Here is a 21,212-nt window from a genome sequence, read left to right as displayed (position 1 = left end):
ATGTATGAGTCATCATGTCTTTGGCTGCTGGCTACCACATTCAGGGCTCTAGAGTGCGACCAATTTGGTCGCAAATGCGACCAAATTTTTCAGTGGTGCGACTAAAAATATTTATTTTCGGGTAACAAAAAAAAAAAAAAAATCTCTGCAACTCTCCGTGTGGTCAACAACAGACACACATTATGCCCCTATCGTGGACTAAACCAATCAGAGATAGTCAGGGGCGGGACCTCTCTGATTGGCCGTGGTCCAGTTGAAAGTGCAGGTGGAAGAGAGAGGTGAGTAGCTTGAATAAAGCGATATCAATTCATTAACAGATTCCACACAAAGACGTAAACACAGAGCGGACCCGACGCATCAGAATCAGCTTTCTCTTTCTCGGATTTCTCACCCGACGGCCCGAACACGGACACGCTGTCGGAGCTCGGGTCTGCGCTGTGTTTACGTCTTTTTTGCGCTAGATTCAGAGCTGCAGGTTTTGTCTTTCTCCAACCAAAATTCGCCGAGCCAGCAGCAAAAGAAGCAGCAAACTGCGCTTCACATTTGATCAATGTCGTCATGAATTCCCTCTGACTTTTGCTGTTTTGCTTCCACCACGATAAAAATCACACTTCATGCACAGCTCTCTCTCTCTCTCTCTCTCTCGCTGTACTTCAAGAACAGTTTCCCGTCTCAAATCTCTGTTTTCTGCATTATTCATTCGCTTATTACCCACCAGTCTACCGTTGTTTACAGCGCTGTCTTTTTCTTTTCTTTTTCTTTTTTCACTTAAATGACCTCGGACAAGAAAGCCTAATTTCTGCTGTTCAATACTGAAGAAATTTAAACTTCTTAAAATTATGCAAAATTGCAGAATATTGAAGAATATTTTTAAGGTTATCTGCTATAAAACGCCAGACCAGATAAATCTCCTTCATGTTTTTCTGTGTTTTATTCTAAGTTACTTTGACACAAAGGCCTCTGCTGTGATGTTCACAATTCTGATGAAGTCTCACATGTATCAGTACTGATAAATGATCAGAATTATAATATTTCTGACTGTCTGAGGCTAAATTGAATCGAATCAGGACTTTGAGAACTGGAATCGAATGGATTATAGAAATCAGTGATGATACCCAGCCCTAGTGAGCAGCCTAGGCCCAACAGAAGTGGATGTAGCTGTGGGTAATAAGAAAAGATGAAAAGAACTATTGATAACTTTTGTGTTAAGTTAAGGCCTGATCCGTCTGAAATTCATAGCCAGCTCTGACACGGTGCCATCAATCTTTGAATGCTGAAAAAGCACAGTGTATCCAGAAAACACATTATATGCTGCAATAAATGCACTGCCCAAGTGTCCCCTCTCCCCACTGCCTTTCAGCAGCAGGCAGCAGCAAACAGGTCGTCAGGCCAAGATGATGATTAAGTTTAACATTTTCTACAATATTGACAAAGCACTTTAAGCACAAGTTTGTTAGTTAATAATTTAGAAATGAATATTGTCTGTATGGACTTCCCCCCAAAGAAAGTGCACATGTAAAACTGCGGTGTTAAGCGATGCGGTTGAAAAATTTGAGTGCGCCTAACATTTGTGCCGGTACGCCTAAATTTTTAAAGTTAGGCGCACCGGTGCGCCCATGTCAAAAAGTTAGTCTAGAGCCCTGACATTGCTAGGACTGCACACTACAGTGCTAGCAGTCGTGGCTTTGTTTGGTCATGGTAGGCTGTCTTTATGATGGGTCATAAGAGAATAATTCTCACTTTAATAGTTTCATAGTTCCAGGTGAAATATTTTGAGTGGGAGGGGAGAATTTATGGGAGCTTGAAGCAAATTAGTGAAGCATCTGTGGTTTTGTGAGTTACCCGGTAGTCTATTTTCCTACCTTTACAAGTGGGTACAAGTGGCAGGAATGAACTTGCTTTGAAGGGTGCCTAGGCTCAGCATTAGAGATCATCAGGAAGGGCTCAGAGTAGAGCTGCTGGTCCTCCACAGTGAAGGGAGTCAGTTGATGTTGTTCAGGCATCTGTCTAAGAAGCCTCCTAGGTAAGGTGTTCCAGGCATGTCCAAGTAGGAGAAGACCCTGTGACAGACCCAGGACATGCTGGATGCGAAAACCTCTGTCTCCCCAGGCGTGGAGGAGGGAAGTGGGCATCTCTGCTTAAACATGTCAGAAGAAAATTGAGGGATAGTTGTTTTGTTTTGTTTTTATTTTACAAAAATTTCTGAACACAGAACATTTTTTAAAATGTTTTTAAAGCACAGGTAGGAAGAAGACAGCTGTTTGATAGAAATCTTGATGTCAATGTCATTTCTTTTGCCTCTCATGGGGCAAATGTTGGAATCTGTTGGCTGAAGCAGCTCACTATTCAAACTACTGATGATATATTGATGCACTGAAAGCACTAAGCCCCAAACAGTGGCTGTTTGAGTACATACTATAAATCAAACTATAAATTATATAATATATATATATGCCGTGAATCATTCAATCATATTCAGGCTCTTAACACCAGGGATAAACCAGTGTCATGTCTACACATAATGGACAGCTTGGCAATTAATCAATTTTAAATTAAATTATCAGGAACCTTGTTGCTTGGGGCCTGTTGCAAAAGCACATAAGTTGTTTCCTTGTATTTACTGAAACTATAAAACTTGTGAAAGATAACAGTTTCACGGGCATGCAATAGTATTTTTGTACCATAATCTCAAAAAGCTATTAGCCCAAAATCTGGCATATCTCAGCATGGCATGCAGAGTGTCCTGACAGAGGACCTGAGAGATACATCAGCCTATTCAGCTGATCCATACTGTTTCCATTTTAGCCTCATCTGAAATGGTGTCAAGGTTGCTGGTGAAAGAGTGGCTGTCAAGAAGCCATACTTAAGGATGGGAAATGGAGAGAAAAAGCTGAGGTATGCCATTACACTAGAAATGGATTGAAATTCAGTGGTAACAGGTTTATGGAGTGATGAATCCAAATTTGAAACTTTTAGAAAAGAAGTACCACAGTGAGTGTCCACAGACATCTAGAAAACATGATGGAGGTTCTTTCATGGGTTGGGGTTGCATTTCAACAAGTGGTATTGGGAATATGGTCAAAAGTACAGTCCCAGTTAAAAAAAATTCAAAATTTTGCATGGTGGTAGAGCTTCAACATGCAACAAAAAGAAATGGGAGTGAGACAAAACATTTTTTGAGCATTTTACAGCTGATCAAAAGTTTAAGATCACATGCCTTTAAAAGGCCAAATCTTTGCAAAAATGTGGATTAATTGTCATTTTCTGTCAGGTAGTCACACTGTCATGACATTCTCATGGCAAAGGCAAAAAAAAAAGTTCCCTTTTTGAATGTGTTCGGTTGTTGAACTGCATAAGCAGTTTCTCTCACAGTGTGCCATCACTTCTGAGGTGGGACGCAGTAAGACAGTCATTTGGAATTCCTTAAATGATCTGGAGGATTATGGAACAAGAAAGTCAAGTGGAAACCCCCCAAAATTTTAGTGCTGGTGTCTTGACAGACAGCCACTGGACGATTCTCAACCCAAATTAAGGCCATTACTGGTGCAGACTGCAGCCCAATAACCATCAGATGGCATCTGAGACTGAAGAGCTTCAAAAACAAAAAACGTCTTCAAAGGCCTCGTCTCTTTGAACTCCCACAGAACCGACAGTTTGGACTTTGCAAGAGAGCAAAAAACATGGGATATTGGAGGTTGAAGAAAGTTTTATTCTCTGACGATAAAAATTTTTACCTTGATGTTCCTGAATGTTACCCACCCCAGCCCGCCGCCTCTCACCGGGGGAAATTCCAGACTGAGACAGAGTCCAGCCCCTCTCCAGGAGGCTGGTTCCAGAGCCCAGGCCATGTGTTAAGGCTGTGCCCGGTCGGGCCCCATGGACTAAGGCCCGGCCACCAGACGCTCGCCCTTGGGCACCCACCCCGGGCCTGGCTCCAGGGCGGGGCCCCGGTAACCCTATGCCAGGCAGGGTGAACTGTTCCCTCGATGGTTTTTTCATAGGGGTCTTCTGAATCGCTCTTTGTCTGGTCCCTCACCTAGGACCAATTTGCCATGGGAGACCCTACCAGGAGGCAAAAACCCCCAGACAACATAGCCCCTGGGACACACAAACCCCTCTACCACGATAAGGTAGCAATTCGCGGAGGGGAAGTCTGGAGTTGCCCCTGGTGAGAGGCGGCAGGCTGGGGTGGGTATCCCCTCGGCTTGCTGCTGGTATGTTGGGGTTTCTCACAGTGGACGAGAGGGTTTGTTCCCTTCGCCCTCGGGTCAGGGAATGGGTCCTAACTGTCGTCTGCGCTTATGCGCCAAGCGGCAGTTCAGAGTACCCAGCCTTCTTGGAGTCCCTGGGTGGGGTACTGGAGGGTGCTCCTCCTGGGGAGACTTCAGTGCTCATGTGGGCAATGACAGTGAGACCTGGAAGGGCGTGATTGGGAGGAACGGCCTCCCGGATCTGAACCCGAGCGGTGTTTTGTTATTGGACTTCTGTGCAAACCACAGTTTGGCCATAACGAACACCATGTTCGAACATAAGAGTGTCCATAAGTGCACGTGGCACCAGGACACTCTAGGCCACAGGTCGATGATCGATTTTGTAATCGTATCACCAGACCTGAGGCCATATGTTTTGGACACTCGGGTAAAGAGCGGGACTGAGTAGTCAACAGATCACCACCTGGTGGTGAGTTGGATCAGGTGGCGAGGGAGGACGCTGGATAGACCTGGCGCGCCTAAACGTACAGTGAGGGTGTGTCTGGGAATGTCTAGCAGAGGCCCCGGTCCGCGAGATCTCAAACTCACACCTCCGGCAGAGCTTCAACAGCATTCCGAGGGAGACTGGGAACATTGAGTCCGAATAGACCATGTTCAGCACCTCCATTGCCGAAGCTGCTGCACTGAGCTGCGGCCGCAAAGTAGTTGGTGCCTGTCGTGGTGGTAATCCCCGAACCAAATGGTGGACACCAGAGGTGAGGGGAGCCACCAAGCTGAAGAAGGAGTCCTACTGGGCTTGGTTTGCCTGTGGGACTCCGGAGGCAGCTGATAGGTACCGACATGCCAAGCGGAATGCGGCGCGGGCGGTGGCTGAAGCAAAAACTCGGGTGTGGGAGGAGTTTGGAGAGGCCATGGAAAAAGACTTTCAGACTGCCTCGAAGAGATTCTGGCAAACTGTCAGGCGACTCAGGAGGGGAAAGTGGTGTTCTACCTGCACTGTGTATAGTGCGGGTGGAGTGCTGCTGACTTTGACTGAGAAAATTGTCGGGCGGTGGAAGAAATACTTCGAGGACCTCCACAATCCCACTGGCTCGTCTTCCGTGGCGGAAGCAGAGTCTGGGGATGAAGGGGATGACCCGCCAATCTCTGGGGGCGAGGTCACTGAGGCAGTTAAACAACTCCTTGGTGGCAGAGCCCCTGGGGTGGACGAGGTCCGCCCCGAGTTCCTGAAGGCTCTGGATGTTGTAGGGCTGTCTTGGTTGACACATCTCTACAATGTTGCGTGGAGATCAGGGGCAGTACCCCTGGACTGGCAGACCGGGGTGGTGGTCCCCATCTTAAAGAAAGGGGACCGGAGGGTGTGTTCCAACTACAGGGGAATCACACTCCTCAGCCTCCCTGGGAAAGTCTAAGCCGGAGAGGAGAGTCCGTCCGTTAGTCGAACCTCGGAAACAGGAGGAACAATGCGTTTTTCGTCCTGGTCGTGGAACACTGGATCAGCTCTTTATCCTCTTGAGGATACTTGAGGGTGCATGGGAGTTTGCCCAACCAGTCTACATGTGTTTTGTGGACTTGGAGAAGGCATTCGACCGTGTCCCTCGGGGGGTCCTGTGGGGGGTGCTCCGGGAGTATGGGGTGTCTGGCCCATTGCTACGGGCCATTCAGTCCTTATACAACCGTTGCAAGAGCTTGGTCCGCATAGCCGGCAATAAGTCGACTTGTTCCTGGTGAGTGATGGGCTCTGCCAGGGCTGCCCTTTGTCACCCATTCTGTTCATAATTTTTATGAAATTATAGTTTTTATGAACAGAATTTCTAGGCGTAGCCAAGTGGCAGAAGGTTTTGATTGATTGATTGATTATACTTTATTCATCCCGAGGGAAATTGGGTTAAGGCTGCCAGCCGTGCCAGCGCCGTCTTACCCATCCGACCATACATACATTACACAAACATCACATGGGGAAGACAGGTCAGAGGGGTATAACATGGAAAAGCACAACATGAGGAAAGATAAGGAGAAAAAAATAACTCCCCCCAGACTGAGCTCCAACAGGGAGATCAGTTTGAGAACAGAAAAAAACACCTCTGCACAAAGCACATGAAAAAAACTCTTAATACACCAAAGGAACACATGACAAGCAACAGGGGTGGGTAAAGGGTAAGAGACATCCAATGTAGACAGTACATCCGGGCTCCATGATCCACCGTCAGCATTGGAAGGGAATAAGCGTCGAAGGCGTTTGGATGGGGAGGGGGGATGAGTGTATATCTGCATGTGTATATATGTCTGTGTGAGTGTGTGTGTATGTGTCCAGAGTTCAGCTGAGACAGTGTCCTTCGCCCTGCCAGGCTAAGTAAACAGTCTTCCAGCCAACCCAGGTGGCCTTGCATAGAATGGGAAGAACAGTCTAAACACAGTCGTTATCTGAGTGTTGTTGTTCAGCTCCAGCCTTGAGCCCACAGCTGGCGCTGAAGGGGTCTCCGCATGAAATGATGATGATTTTTACTTTAGTACGAACAACTCATAAGAATTTCAAAGCTGTTCTAACAGTCCAACACTGGTCTCTCAATCTCCCGTTGGAGAGCCGTGAGCTTTCTATGATGTTATCCAAACTTACGTTCCGTGATGTTGTCATTCCTTGTGGTCAAAGAGCAGGTTCTGAGAACTCACGACCGTAGTGCGCTTCCCAAGATGTGATCAATTTGCGCCCAGAGGTTTTCACTTGGGTGGTCTCAGGATTTCATCTCTGCTTTTTGCAGATGATGTGGTTCTGTTGGCTTCATCGGGTGATGGCCTCCAGCTTGCCTTGGAACGGTTCGCAGCCGAGTGTGAAGCAGTGGGAATGAGAATCAGCACCTCCAAATTTGAGGCCATGGTCCTCAGCCGGAAAAGGGTGGAGTGCCCACTCCGGGTTAGGGACGAGTTCCTGCCCCAAGTGAGGGAGTTTAAGTATTTTGGGGTCTTGTTCACGAGTGATGGGAGAAGAGAGAGGGAGATCAACAGACCAATTGGTGCAGCGGCCGCAGTGATGCGCACACTGTACCGATCCCATGTGGTGAAAAGAGAGCTGAGTGTAAAAGCGAAGCTCTCAATTTACCAGTCGATCTACGCCCCTACCCCATTTCCGCCATACAAGTGGCAGAAATGGGCTTCCTCCAAAGGGTGGCTGGCCTCTCCCTTAGAGATAAGGTGAGAAGTTCGGCCATTCGGGAGGGGCTCAGAGTAGAGTCGCTGCTCCTCCATGTCGAAAGGAGCCAATTGAAGTGGTTCGGGCATCTGACAAGGATGCCTCCTGGGTGCCTCCTGGATGAGGTTTTCCGGGCATGTCCCACTGGGAGGAGGCCCCGGGGCAGACCCAGGACACGCTGGAGAGATTATATCTCTCGGCTGGTCTGGGAATGCCTTGGTGTTCCCCCGGACAAGCTGGAGGAGGTGGCTGGGGAGAGGGAGGTCTGGGCTTCTCTGCTTGGGCTGCTGCCAACGCAACCCTGCCGTGGATAAGCGGAAGAAAATGGATGAATGGATGGTCCCGAATGTTTCCAACATTATTGGCATGACTGGAGGTGTGGTCCGAAACTTTTCAGCTGTATAGCAGCCTGCTTCAGTGTAAGAGTTGTTTTCAACAAATTGCATGCTCAAAAAAATGTTTTTTCTCTCTCCCATTTCTCCTTGCTGCATATTGAGGCTCTACTTGGAACCTTGTTAAGATCCAAGCATGCATAATATGCTTGTTTTTGTTGTTGTCATTTTTCGTGTGGTCTTAATCTTTTGATTTGGGCTGTATCGTCAGATTTTAATCTACCATACAATACGAACTGGAAAGTGTATGATGGGCAACTGCTTCAGTTTTCAGTATGAAAATTATCCAAAACATATTGTCAATGCAGTAAATGCATAACCTGGACATAAAAACACACAACACTTCGGTAAGTCACTGTGCCTATTTCCTTGCAAAATATAAAGAAATAATGGGTTGCTCAAGACCTTTTCAAAGCAGGTCAGGTGATAAAGGCTGGGAATGAAACACTGTTTAAAGGTTCACCACTGGAGTTGATGAAACCTATTGAAGCAGAATAAATGTTTTCTTGCTGAAAACAGACGTTTCTGTTTCTTTTACTTCATACAAAGCAGTGAGCACCATGGAGGCCAAAAGTAGATAGTGCTTCTGCTTCTGCTGGTGTTTGATGACCATGAACTGTGACAGGTTTCCATCCTGCTGACCTGATAATGTTTTTACTTAACTCTTACTGGCAGCCATTGCTCATCATGTTGTATCAGGTTTAGTTGTTTCCACACAGTCCTGCATGCAGTCGGTGCATGTGGGGAGTGTTGTGAGAACAATGCAGAGTCATGAGTGCATTAATGTTTTTTGTCCTCTTGTTATATACCTCTTTCTACTTAGCTTCGTTCTCCTCCTGCCTCTCTCTCTGTCTCACTTCTCTTTATCTCATTCTGGCAGTCCTTCCAACTCTTTTCTCTTCAAAGCTCTTAGCCTAGTCTGGGCTATATTAAGGCATGAGTCTGCCCTCTCATCGGTCAGAATAAATCCACTGACAAATCGAATAGCAATGTGACTGTTGTAAAACAAAAAAGGATGTTTTCATGTAGCAGGAGCTAAATCTGTCTAAAGGCTAGATGCTGAAGTTAAAGACGCAGCAGCTGCACTGAAACTCGCTAATTTCTTCTCCTCTGTCGTGTTTGATGCTGCCCCACTTTCCTGTTAAACGATTTCTGGAAACATAGGGAATTTAAAATGATGAGAAAAATGATATGCATGTTCTGCAGTGCTCTTGTTTCTTATAACCTTTAGGTGATCTGTGTCCTTACCAGGTAAATCTCATTTGGCCATCGTCCAGAAGGTGAACAATGAGGGGGAGGGAGATCCTTTCTATGAGGTGCTGGGATTGGTCACCTTAGAGGATGTTATCGAGGAGATCATCAAGTCAGAGATCCTGGATGAATCTGACCTCTACAGTGAGTCAGCTCTTGCTAATTGCTGACTGCAGCACTCACATAAATGTCATAACACATAAACACTCACTCACCGACAAAAGCACTGGTACAGTGATACAGCAGCACATGTACACAGGACCTGTACTTAGAGATGTTTGCTGTGTTGTCCTACTTTGTGAATATAATTTAAATGTTAAATAAAATCCCCACAGCCTCCCATGTTAAAGTGTCCAACTTTATAATATTTATATTGTTAATGATCACATTAACATGACTAAGGTCTGAAAAGCTCAACCTTTAATAACTCACATGATGGATTGTTTTTATGTCCCTAATAATTTGACTTGCTGTAAGTTACAGACCACAAAAGTTGTTCCTTTAGTTTTAATGAGTATATTTTTAATATTTTATTATTCATTTGCCTGACACGTATTGCTTTGCGTTGCACCTGTATAGCTTATGAATTCACCTTGGTAAACAAGCTTGCTAGCATTACCTTATAACTTCTCAAAGTCAAAGTAAACTTTATTGTCATCTCTGCTATATACAGTACAGTTTAATAGAGAGACGAGATGACGAGGCTCCAGTTCCATTCAGTGCAAAAGACAACAATAAATATAAGAAGAGAAATAAATATACACTTAAGACTTAGGTGAAAGGATCAATAACAATTTAAAATTTACAATTTACAGGTTTAATGATTTAAAGTGACCTTGAAGTGATTTAAAGTGACCAGTGTAGCAGCTTGTAAACATGAGATTCTTGAGAGTAGAACTGTCCATGGAGCAGCATCTGCATTACAAAGGCAGTGGTATGTGGAGTGCAATAGAGTCAGTTAGTTAACGGTTTGTGTGGGACACCGTAAAAAAACACTGAATTTGCCGGAAAGCTATCAGCCGGTGCCTGCTCGTGCTGCCTCCTCCTCTTCGACTTTCACCTTTCTAAGTTTAAACTTTTTTGAAATTTTAATAGAGCAAAACATGACTTTTCATTTAATTTCCTTCATTTTTACTATTATTTAAACTCCTATTTCTTTTCTTTCTTGCCACAGCTGACAACAGGAACAGGAAGAAGGTGGACCCAAACAAAAACAAACGCGACTTCTCAGCGTTCAAGCAAGAAGGGGACAGTAAGGTGAAGATCTCTCCTCAGCTCCTACTGGCGGCTCATCGTTTCCTGGCCACAGGTGATAATCAGTAGGCACTAATCTTGCATTTAGCCAGCACACATTTGTTTCAGTGCCACTGACTATTATCCTCTGCTGAATCACAGCCACTGTCTGTACACGCTATCTTTTAGTATGCAAATTAACAGGGCTTAAACTAATCAGCTGATTATTATTTATTGACTGTAAAATGCTATAAAGTTATCTACTAAAGACCTCTCAGTCAATAATTAGTCCAAGGCCTATATTTTCTGCTGTTTTAATTTGATCGTTTACAATACCTTTGTTTCTCTCCCATTAGAGGTGAGCCTGTTCAGCCCATTCCAGATCACAGAGAAAGTCCTACTGAGGATCCTCAAACATCCGGATGTCATCCAGGAACTAAAGTTTAATGAAAATGATAAACGATCGCCACAGCACTTCCTCTATCAGAGAGGCAAACCTGTCGACTACTTTGTTCTTATTCTGCAGGTAAAAACACATTCATATAGTCTGTAGAAATGGTGACATCACCTATATGATTTGGTGGTAATCAGGAGTATGTCTGGGACTTTTGAAATACTGTTTCACAACCAGTTGGTGAGTAATTGGCGAGTGTTTGCAGACAAATTGTCATACTCCATATAACCTATTGACAATCTCCTGAACACCAAACACCGTTTTTGATGCAGCACCATAAAATTCTTTATGACCAAGTACACCTTGGTCAAGTTCTCACAACTGGCTGTGGAATAGTCATTTTTTTCCCCTAGGGACTGATGGTTCCCAGCTGGTCTCTAGGCCTGTGAGATTTCTGCCTAAGTATGCTAATAAGTTAAAAACACTAAAGTTGCACACCACTCCAAACCTAACTGACTAACCAAAGGTAAAGTGACTGTTATTGCTAACAGAGTCTGATGGCTTTGAAGCTAGAAATATTTAATGCCTTGAGTTGCGCATTGGTGAAAATATTGCAAAAATATCATACACTTAGACTGATAAAGATCATTTAAGGGGTGACTACAATAACAGTATGTTTTGCGGTTTCACCACTGCTCATCCATCTTAACATCGATCAGATAATAGGCAAAAAGCTGACTCCATGTGACACTTTCACTCATTGCCTGCTTCATTTGTATATCAAAAAGTAAATGCACAAAGAAATGTAGAAATAAAAAATCAGAAACAATGCATGTGGAGAATGATATAGGCAGAGAAGTACAAAATCAAATGAATGAATACATAGTGTAAATGTTCACTTCAATTCAATTGTATTCATTTAGCATCAAATCACCGTTATCTTAAGGTGCTCATAGTCTCCTCAAACCACTGAAAATGTGAAAGTTTATACATTTGTAAACCAAATGTAAATTAAATTGACACTAAATAAAAAGTACTCTACATTGTATTTTTGGGATTCATGATTTATTCTTTTTTGAGTCACTTATTGATTTATCGATTCATTTATCTATTTTCATTTTGGCAGTTTTGGTCCTCCACAGATTTCAAGGGTCATAATGTAGTCTGACTGGATGACGTAGATTGACCTGCTTAATCTGGTGACCAACAGGTTTATCTCTGGTTGTTAGAGTGGTGGGTGTGTGTGTGTAGGGGTGATTTGCACACATGCAGGCTCTAAACACCTTTCGAGTCTGTACCTGACTTAAGGTACTTACAGTGTACAACAAAAGTGTGCATGCCCTTAGGAGGGTATTTGGAGAATCGAGTACAAGTTCTCTATTTAGTGTTTCAAAGCAAGATGCAGATGAATACACATACGATGGCTGTGTCTGCTATGCTGAGGCGAAACTGTTGTTAGTTTCTGGAGGCTTTGTTGTCGACACCTGAGGTGTGGATAGAGGGACTCTACATGCTCAGTGTGCAACCTGAGCAGAACTGCTCCCATTCCACCACTTGGCAATGTGTGTGTGTGTGTGTGTGCACGCGTGTCTGTCTTGGTGAGGACCAGTTTGATCCTTACACCTTGGAAAATGTAGATTTTAGCTTGTCTTTATTGACAGACCTTGTGGAGCTGCATTGAGTTTTAGGTTGGAATCAGATCAGTGCAACATTTATGTTAAAGGTTAAATTAAGGCAGTGTATTATCGGGAGTCCTGAGAGCAAGGAAAGCACAAACGTCTATGTGTGGATTTGTTTGAGGTAAAGAGACACTGAACCCTACACTGGAGTGCCTGCGGCAGGATGTAATATTTATAGGAGGCTAAGGTGTTTCTCTTACATGCCATAAGACCCGACTCGTGGATTTTTCACTGCAGAGGCTCCAGGGCACACATGTATCACATAGACAGTCTGGTTCCTGCAGGTCCTGGAAAGCCTGAAAACCTTTTGAGTTTTTGATTTACTGCCCTGGAGGACAGGGCAGTAAATTCTGGAAATAAGGGAAATGGTAAAATGTCCTGCAAAACAGGGTGTGAGGAAAGATGTTCAGCAACATGATTAAGGTAATATAGCTGGCTGAGAATATTACTGGAAATGTGATACATTCAAAAGTGCAAAAACATTTGGGCTTTTGCATTACTAATCATGCCAGTTTGGTAAAGGCAACATGGAAAAGGTACAAGAGAGGAGAGAGGAGAGCCGGAAGGGGGGCGTCCGATCTGGCTTCCCACACCTGCCCGCTGGATTGGGCTGTACGCTCTACCTCCCCACCGCCTCCCAGAAAAGGGAAGAAGAGCAGAGGGGAGAAGAGCATAATATTTTCTTTTCTGTCGCGGTTAGCTGACTGCTGTAGCTGACCAAGTGATGTTAGCCCTTTTTAACCATATCCAGTGACTGGTCCTCTCAGCAGTGTTAGCTAGTTCTCTTATAGCCTGCCGTTGCGCCTGTCCTCTGATCCCAATCTCTCTAAGTAGTTTTGCTGTTGTACTGGCAACAAAGCCCCTGCACTCCACTTCCACCGGGCACACCTTGATCTTCCAGCCTCTGTCCTCTGCCTCAGCTGCCAAGTTGGCATACCGCAGCTTCTTACGCTCAAATGCTTCCTCTAAAAAAACATTTTGGATCTTTAAGACTTTATATATTCATAAAAACAAATTGACCATTTCTCATAAACAGTAGACCAAGCCTAGCGTTGCTGACATATCGAGTCAGGATGTAGTGGTTTTAGATCTTAATGTGGTCTGCATGGTAGAAGTATTTTTTATGTATGTTCCAAATGGAATAAAGTCATCTGTTACCTTTACAAGAGTAAGTCAAGTCCAGGTGTCCAGATTATTAATGTAGGTTTCTAGTCATGACATCAGCAGGTGGAAATCCATGGCACGTAGGAGAATGCTCAACATGCAGATCTGACTTACACAGTGGAGGCTGTGTGGTTACACACATGACTATTGGAAATAGAAGCCAGTAAACAGGCTGATGCTAAAGTTGTGCACAAAATTTTCTGCAGGAGTCAGATGTGGTTTTCAAGGAGATGTCTCTGTTATTGTCTGATGGAAAATCTCTTTTGGTCATTAAATGATAGACATATGGAAGACCTTTCCACAAAGATAGTTCTTAGCTTAGCAGCCTGATCCCCATCTAAATTACCAGCCTTGTGTTACTGAAAATGTTTGGAATGGTCACTTCTTCATCAAAGATTTCCCTAGTTTGTGTTTGTCTGTGTGTTTGTGTATTTATGTTTGCATTTGTATTTGTATTACAGGGACGGGTGGAGGTTGAAGCCGGAAATGAGAACATGAAGTTTGAAACTGGCCCGTTCTCCTACTATGGAGTCATGGCTCTAAGCACACCAACAATGGGTGAGACACACACGTATACCAACACATGTGCATTTACATTTGTACCATTTACTGACCCAAATACAAAATTTAAGCTGTGTTCTTCCTATCCCAGACAAACTTGTCAGTTCAGATAAAACTGAAGTCTCCGTGATAGTCACTGGGTTAGAGTGTTATAAGCTGTTTCTGCCCCTGTTCTTTGTGCCAACTTGGAGGCCTTGATATTCGTGTGTTTCAAATATGAGCATAAATGGCTTTGAACTTGTGCAGCACATCAGTTTCATGGTCTGTAATGGAACAACCTAAGAATGAATTGGGAATTGATAAGAATTTAGCTATTCTGATTCCATCATCCATATCACTTATGTGTTGGCATATAATGCAAGTGTTTCTGTTCTTTACACTTTACCATTGCACTCTTGTAAAAATAAAAGTAATGTCCATATCCACACTGTAGACTGGGCCATTAATTTCCTTCTCCAGCACACAAACTGAAACCAACTGACAGACTAAAAATTCCAAGGAATTGAACTTCTGGGTTCTCAATTTCCATCATGGAAGGACCGGCCCCTGCATGTTATGCGTCACCGGCAGATGGAAGAAGTGGCTGACATCCAGAAATCCTACCAGTGGCTGGACTGAAAGACAGCACAGGAACAAGCTCTAAGTATAAAATCCATAGAGGCTGGAGTCTACCACACCAGGCAAGACCCCAGTTGCAGGCTGTGTAAAGATGCCCCTGAGACACTCCAGCACATAACAGCAGGATGCAAGATGCTGGCAGGCAGGGCATACATGGAATGCCATAAACAAGTTGCCGGCATAGTATACAGGAACATCTGTGTTGAGTATGGCCAGGAAGTCCTGAGGTCAAAAGGGTGGTCGACAATGAGCCGTGCTAAGATCCTTTGGGACTTCCAGATACAGATGGAAAAAATGGGGGTGGCTAATCAACCAGACATAGTAGTGGTGGACAAGCAGAGGAAAACGGCTGTAGTGATACCGAATGACAGCTACATCAAGAAGAAGGAACACGAGAAGTTTGAGAAATACCAAGGCTCAGAGAAGAGCTCGAGAAGATGTGGAGGATGAAGGTAACAGTGGTCCCAGTGTTAATCGGAGCACTAGGTGCAGTGACTCCCAAGCTAGGTGAGTGGCTCCAGCAAATCCCAGGAACAACATCTGAGATCTCTGTCCAGAAGAGCCCAGTCCTAGGAACAGCAAAGACACTGCGCAGGACCCTCAAGCTCTGGTAGAGGACCCAACCTTGAAGAATAAAGACCACGCAGAGGGGTGAGAGGGGGAATTTTATATATATATATATACACGAGTCACAGCTCTAGCTGCTCCGTTGCATTCAGAAAGATGTAGCAGCTGCTGAAACAAAGAACGCATATCAGATTTTACTTGTAACTGCCTTTCCAAGGAGTACATCTGGGCACTGTCACAGATTATTTAAAATAAGTAGTTAGCACAGAATTCATGATGTAGTCTCATGTCAACTGGCAGCGAATTTTAGGTGAACTAATATACCAACTCTTCATGTGAATCAAAAGGAATGTAATGCACATCGCAAGAACTAAACACATTTTCTTGGCTCAAAGTTTCTGGGTGATAACTATGCACATAAGAATAATTAGTCACATGTAATTATGTCTGGTACCTTATTTAATAGAGATCTTTATGTTTTCCTGGAGGCTTATGGAAGCTGAAAGTTTAAAATCCCAATTTCCCAATTCCAAAAGAACTTCGATGCTGCTTGAAATATTAAAAAAAATAATATTTCTGAAACTCATAAACCTATATTTATGTGTTCGCAAAGATTATGACATGCGGGGAAAAAAAGGCAAATGTAAACATGATCCAGATCCTGATTCAAAGCTCATTTAGAATGGATTTAAGCAAAATCAAAAACTGTTTTGCGGTCAATGAATCAAAATGAGAAATTCTTTTGGAAAACATGGATGCAGCATTCCTGCATTATTTTGAATTTTGTGCTTCATATGCAGGTAAAACCTTGATTAAATTTGAGTAAAGTTACGCAAGGCTATGTAAAAACTTATTGTCAGATCATGTAAAAGTATAGCAATTAAGGCAAATCTTATTTGGAGGTGGCACACAAATCTTTTGAGGAACTTTACGTTACCTTGTTGAAAGGTAATGTTTGCAAGGTAACTCTAAAATGTTGTAGAGTTATGTTAAATTTACCATGAGGTTGTGCAAATACATTCCCATGTACAGATCTCTCACTTGGTTTTGGCTCTCACTTCACTATCTCATTACCTTCTTTTATAACTCATAGTAATGTTTTGTGTAGCTTCATCCATGTAGATTAATTAATTTCAAACTTTCATATAGTGACTTATTTCATACTGTAACCTATATGGGATTTATCAGAGATGTTCCTATCACATTTATAAGCTGTACATTCTTACTGTTCACCTGTTGTGTCACAGGTAATATGGCCTGCAGTTCTCCAGCTGTAGACTCATCTGTGTGCTTCCATAGTGTTGTCTGTTTACTACAAAGATTTAAATGCATGATGATATTGCTTGGGTTCGAAGCATATCTATCTGACAGATTCCAGTTTGTGTATGTAAATGAGGAGTCTTCTTCAGCAGGATTTTGTGCTGGGACCAATACTTTTTACATTATACATGCTTTCCTTAGACAACACTATTAGGAAACACTGCATAGGTTTTCATTGTTATGCAAATGATTCCCAGCTTTATTTATCCATGAAGCCATATGATACAAATCAGCTAGTAAAACTACAGTCACGTCTTAAAGATATAAAAGCCTGGATTGATCTGGGTTTTTTTTACTTTTACATTTCAATAAAACTGAGGTTATTGTACTCAGTCCTAGGAATCTTAGAAACACGATGTCTCACTAAATACTTGAGATGACATTGCCGTGGCCCATCACTGTGTCAGAAATATGCTGAAAAGCTAGCTTACATGTATTACATTTAGGCTGGACTGTTGTAATTCAGTATTTTCAGGTTGCTTGAAAAACTCACTAAAAAGCCCCTCAGTTGATCCAGAATGCTGCAGCGAGGGTACTGACAGGGACTACAAAGAGAGAGAATATTTCTCCCATATTAGTGCTCTTCACTGACTCCTTGTTAAATTCAGAATTGAATTTAAAATCCTCTTTAGATTCAAAATCTTGAATAATCAGGCCCTGTCATATCTTAAGGACCCCATAATACTTCAGATATATCATATCATATATCATCCTCTGAAAGCACTTTGCTCTCAGACTGCTGGCTACTTGTGGTTCCTAGAGCTTTTAAAAGTAGGCAGAGCTTTTAGCTATAAGGACCCATTTCCACGGAACCATTTCACAGTTTGGATTCAGAAGACAGATACCATTAATATTAAACTTAAAACTTTAATTTTAGATAAAGCATATAGTTAGGGTGGGTCATATGACCCTGAATCACAACAGGCTGAGGCTGCTGGAGGTGCCCATAATACATTTTTACTATCTGTGTGTTTATACACCACTTCTGTATTTAATCATTAGCAGTTAATTGAATTAAACTCTTGCGCTCTCTCTCTCTCACTGTACTTTGCCCTCACCCACAACCTGTTGCGACGATTCGCTGCTCCTTTTCCTACCAAGTGCTTGCTAATAGGGGGGCTGTGTGATTGTAAACCTTACTTTGAGGCGACAGTTGTTGTGAATTGGCGCTATTTGAATGGAATGGAATTGAATTGAATCTCATGTTCCATCCATCCTATAAATTGCGTCTGCTATTGTATCTGGAACCTACGTAGCTTGAATTGGATCTGTAGGAAATTGTCATTTCTGTCATGAGTGTGTCTGTACCCCTGTTAACAAAGGGTTGACAGGAGACCAACATGTTAGACAAGCTGCCCCTGACTCTGCTTGGAGATCAGTTACAATCTGCATGTTATTATTCAAATACACAAATATGGAAACAGAGGTAGCATTTGCAAGTAAATTAATCAATTACTCAGTGACTTGTCATCTTAACACATGAGTTTTCTCACACCAAACATATTGGTTAAATTGTGATGTAGAGGAGTTAGTGTCGTCTATAGAAGCTTTTAATAACTCTTTCAGCATAATATCTGTTTCTTTCTGTAAAACTCACTGCACTCCATCCTGTGCTAAAATTGCAAGTTGACGCAAAAGTATTGTGTAATAATACAAGTGTTATTGTAGTAGTTATGCATGTCTTATTGCATGATAATGTCAAAGTAGTCCTCAAAAGAACTCTAGAAATCTGTTCTAGCTTTACATTTTTTCAGAACATGTTGAAAATGTCTAAGAAATGAGGAATGGCCAAAATGAAGGCTCTAAACAAACCAAAAGAAAAACCAATAGTCTGGTGGTATTTTCTGTGGCCAGTTTACAGATTAGCTGATTGTTTCTCCTGAGTTGAACCTCCCAGGCTGTTGAGAGGATTTCTGTTATAGAAGGTTAAAAGGTTAATCCAGCAGTTTAGTACTGCACTTGCCCTGCAGTGACATATTCTGTCCATAAGTGTGTGTCCCTATCCACACCTGCTCTTTTATATGCTTTTTGTTGTAAAGTCATGTTACTGCAGCCTAATTAGAGAAAAAAGCACCTTAAGGTTCGGCTTTTTGAGAAGTTTACCTGAACTTGTGTGGATGAAAGAGAGTCTTTAACACTGAAGCCTGTATTTCATTGTATAAAGGAAGCATCAAATACATTAACACTTAGACCCCCACTTTAGTCCCATTAAATGGTGTCCCTGAGCTTTCTTCAGTGCTGTATTACAGGTTTTATGAACTAGGTCATGGGTTCACCATCTTTGCTATAAAAACAAGGTATTTTTGACCAGTGTATCACAGGGCTAACTAACAAATCATTTAATCTCACTTTTATACCTATGGCCAATTTAATATTCCCGCTTAAGCTAATGTCTTTGGATGGGAAATGAAGGTTGGAGTGCCTGGAGAGAGCTCACTGAAATCATTTCCTCTGTATTTTTGTAGGGTCTCTACCTTGGAATAAGCATCTTGAGGCTACTGCTGTTGTAATTCGGTGGTGTATAAATACAGTTGAATTGAAACAATTCAACAATTGAAAGCACGGAGAGAACATGCAAACTTCACGAGTTGACGAGTATTCGAACACAGAACCGTCTTGCTCTAAGGCAATAGTGCTAATGACTGTGGTTAGCACTGAAAACAGGTTGACTCAATGACTGCAAGATGCTCAGGTCCTATGGTTGCAAAACAAGTCCAGATCATCGCTCCTCCACCATCCTTGACAGTTGGTATGAGGTATTCGTGCTGACATGGTGTGTTTGGTTTCGTCCAAACAGTTCACTGTGCACTATAATCAAACATTCCTACTTTGGTCTCATCTGTCTCAAGAATATTGTTCCACAAGTTTTGTGGTTTCTTTAAGTGCAGCTTTGAAAACTGAAGCCATGTTCTTACTCTACTTACCCTCTTAATTCCTGTGGAAGCAGTAAGGATGTACTTGGTTTTTCACAGGACTCCACAGAGTCATGTGAACCAAATAGACCAAGTAGATCCTAAGAACAAAGTACTTTTTCACATGACTGTAGGTGACAAAAATAAGGAAGCAAGGGATGTTGCCCTATGGAAAGACACCCACAGGCTCAAGCTAAGTTTGCAATCTGACATTAACATGTATTTCAAAGTTTGTAGTGGTACATAAACTTTTATTAAACTTTGAAACAAATCTGCATAAGGAAAATGAGAATGAAAGATTTGTATTTGGAAAAAAAGATTCAACTTATCCTCCTTTCTGTAGTTTTCCATGCACACTTCTCATATATCTCATATATCTTATACTTATTATAGTTAATATAATCTATAGAACTGCAGAAGCTACAGAAAGTGAAGACTGGATCAGTGCCAGCACCTTTTTTTAGATCAGGAAGTCACAACAGTTTCCTGCATCATGGCTATTAAATGTGACAGCTACTGTTTGTCCGACAGAGATGGAAACGGGGAGATGTATTAGCACACTTGAGTTGAAACAAAAGATCCATTTACAGTATGAGTCAGTGCCGCCTTACATCCTGATAATATGTCCTGGAGATTTGCCTTGGGGCTCCCACAGAGAGAACAGCTTACCTCCTCATTGTACCACTGTGTGATATTCCAGTGGCATGGGAGGGTGTCATAGGTTTCCCTTAAAAGGAAAGTAAGTCTGGATTGTGGCATCCTCCAGATGTTAATAGCGGCATCCCATCTTGTCCAGGGTCCTTGTGCCACGGAGGCAATGAGAACCCAATGACATCAAATCGATAAGTGAATCGGAATCACTAAAGTCTTATCAATTCCCATCCCTCTAGGTAAGATTTTGTTTGATCTTGTCCCACAGCTCCTTCAAGTGGCTTTCTCATTTGGTGCAGCTTTCCCCCAGTTCTCACAGAGCTGCCGGGTGTCTTTGATAACGTTTCTCTCTCTCTCTCTCTCCCCCAATCCCTCCATCCTTGGGGCTGTGGGCTCCATTCAACTAACCTCACCAAACCTCTCTCTGCATACCTTGAAGATGAACTTCCCAACCATGTCATAATCTGTAGTAAATTAGAAACATGGACGTGAAGGTCTTAAAGTGGATATCCTATAAAGTACTGTTAAAAGTTTGTTGTCAGTGAGAACATATATCCCTAATATGGTCATCTCTAGCTGTAAGCACAGAACCTGCTTTTCAAAGCTTAAGTTTTGTAAGGGGCAGCCAATCAAAAGAAAGTTGGCTGAAAGCTTGAAAAGCTTGTGTCAAATAAAGGATGAACTGATGGGCTCCATCAAGGCCCAGTATGAATAAATACAAATTTATCTTAGACTTATTTTGAATTGTGAATCATGCAAAGCTACTCTTGTGCAATCCAAGAAAAATAATGTTTTAAAAAATGTTTGTCAGTGCAGTCATGTTTTTTGAAAGACTTTTTTTTTAATTTAATGAATTTCTGTTCAGACTGTCCTTGACTGTCTATAGCAGGTTACACTGTGAACATTTCATCTTTGTGCCACTGGTCACAAAATTCCAGACATTTACATTAAAGATTGAATCAGGTCACAAATATCTAACACTGTCAGTGACTTTTGCCATGGTACTAAGATGTCAAACACTTAAAGGGAGCTGTGATATAGCTACTGTCTCTTCTTCTCTTGTTTCTCTTCC

At 42.5% G+C, this 21,212-nt stretch overlaps 1 protein-coding gene across 4 annotated transcripts in view; it reads left to right on the top strand.

Moving 5' to 3' along the window:
- Positions 1-21,212, top strand: part of LOC134630564 (metal transporter CNNM4-like) — a 37,084-nt gene that overhangs the window by 5,472 nt on the left and 10,400 nt on the right. For all 4 annotated transcript variants that reach the window (XR_010094303.1, XM_063477952.1, XM_063477953.1 and 1 more), the window contains exons 2-5: positions 9,042-9,185; positions 10,216-10,350; positions 10,631-10,800; positions 13,973-14,069. Coding sequence is in view for 3 of the 4 variants with exons in the window: in XM_063477952.1 (XP_063334022.1) it covers positions 9,042-9,185; positions 10,216-10,350; positions 10,631-10,800; positions 13,973-14,069 (546 nt within the window). In the remaining variant the exon portion in view is untranslated. The remainder of the gene's footprint in view (positions 1-9,041; positions 9,186-10,215; positions 10,351-10,630; positions 10,801-13,972; positions 14,070-21,212) is intronic.

This window comes from Pelmatolapia mariae, linkage group LG7 (assembly GCF_036321145.2).
Source record: "Pelmatolapia mariae isolate MD_Pm_ZW linkage group LG7, Pm_UMD_F_2, whole genome shotgun sequence".
NCBI classification, from domain to species: domain Eukaryota; kingdom Metazoa; phylum Chordata; class Actinopteri; order Cichliformes; family Cichlidae; genus Pelmatolapia; species Pelmatolapia mariae.
This window is presented reverse-complemented; position numbering and strand designations above follow the sequence as displayed.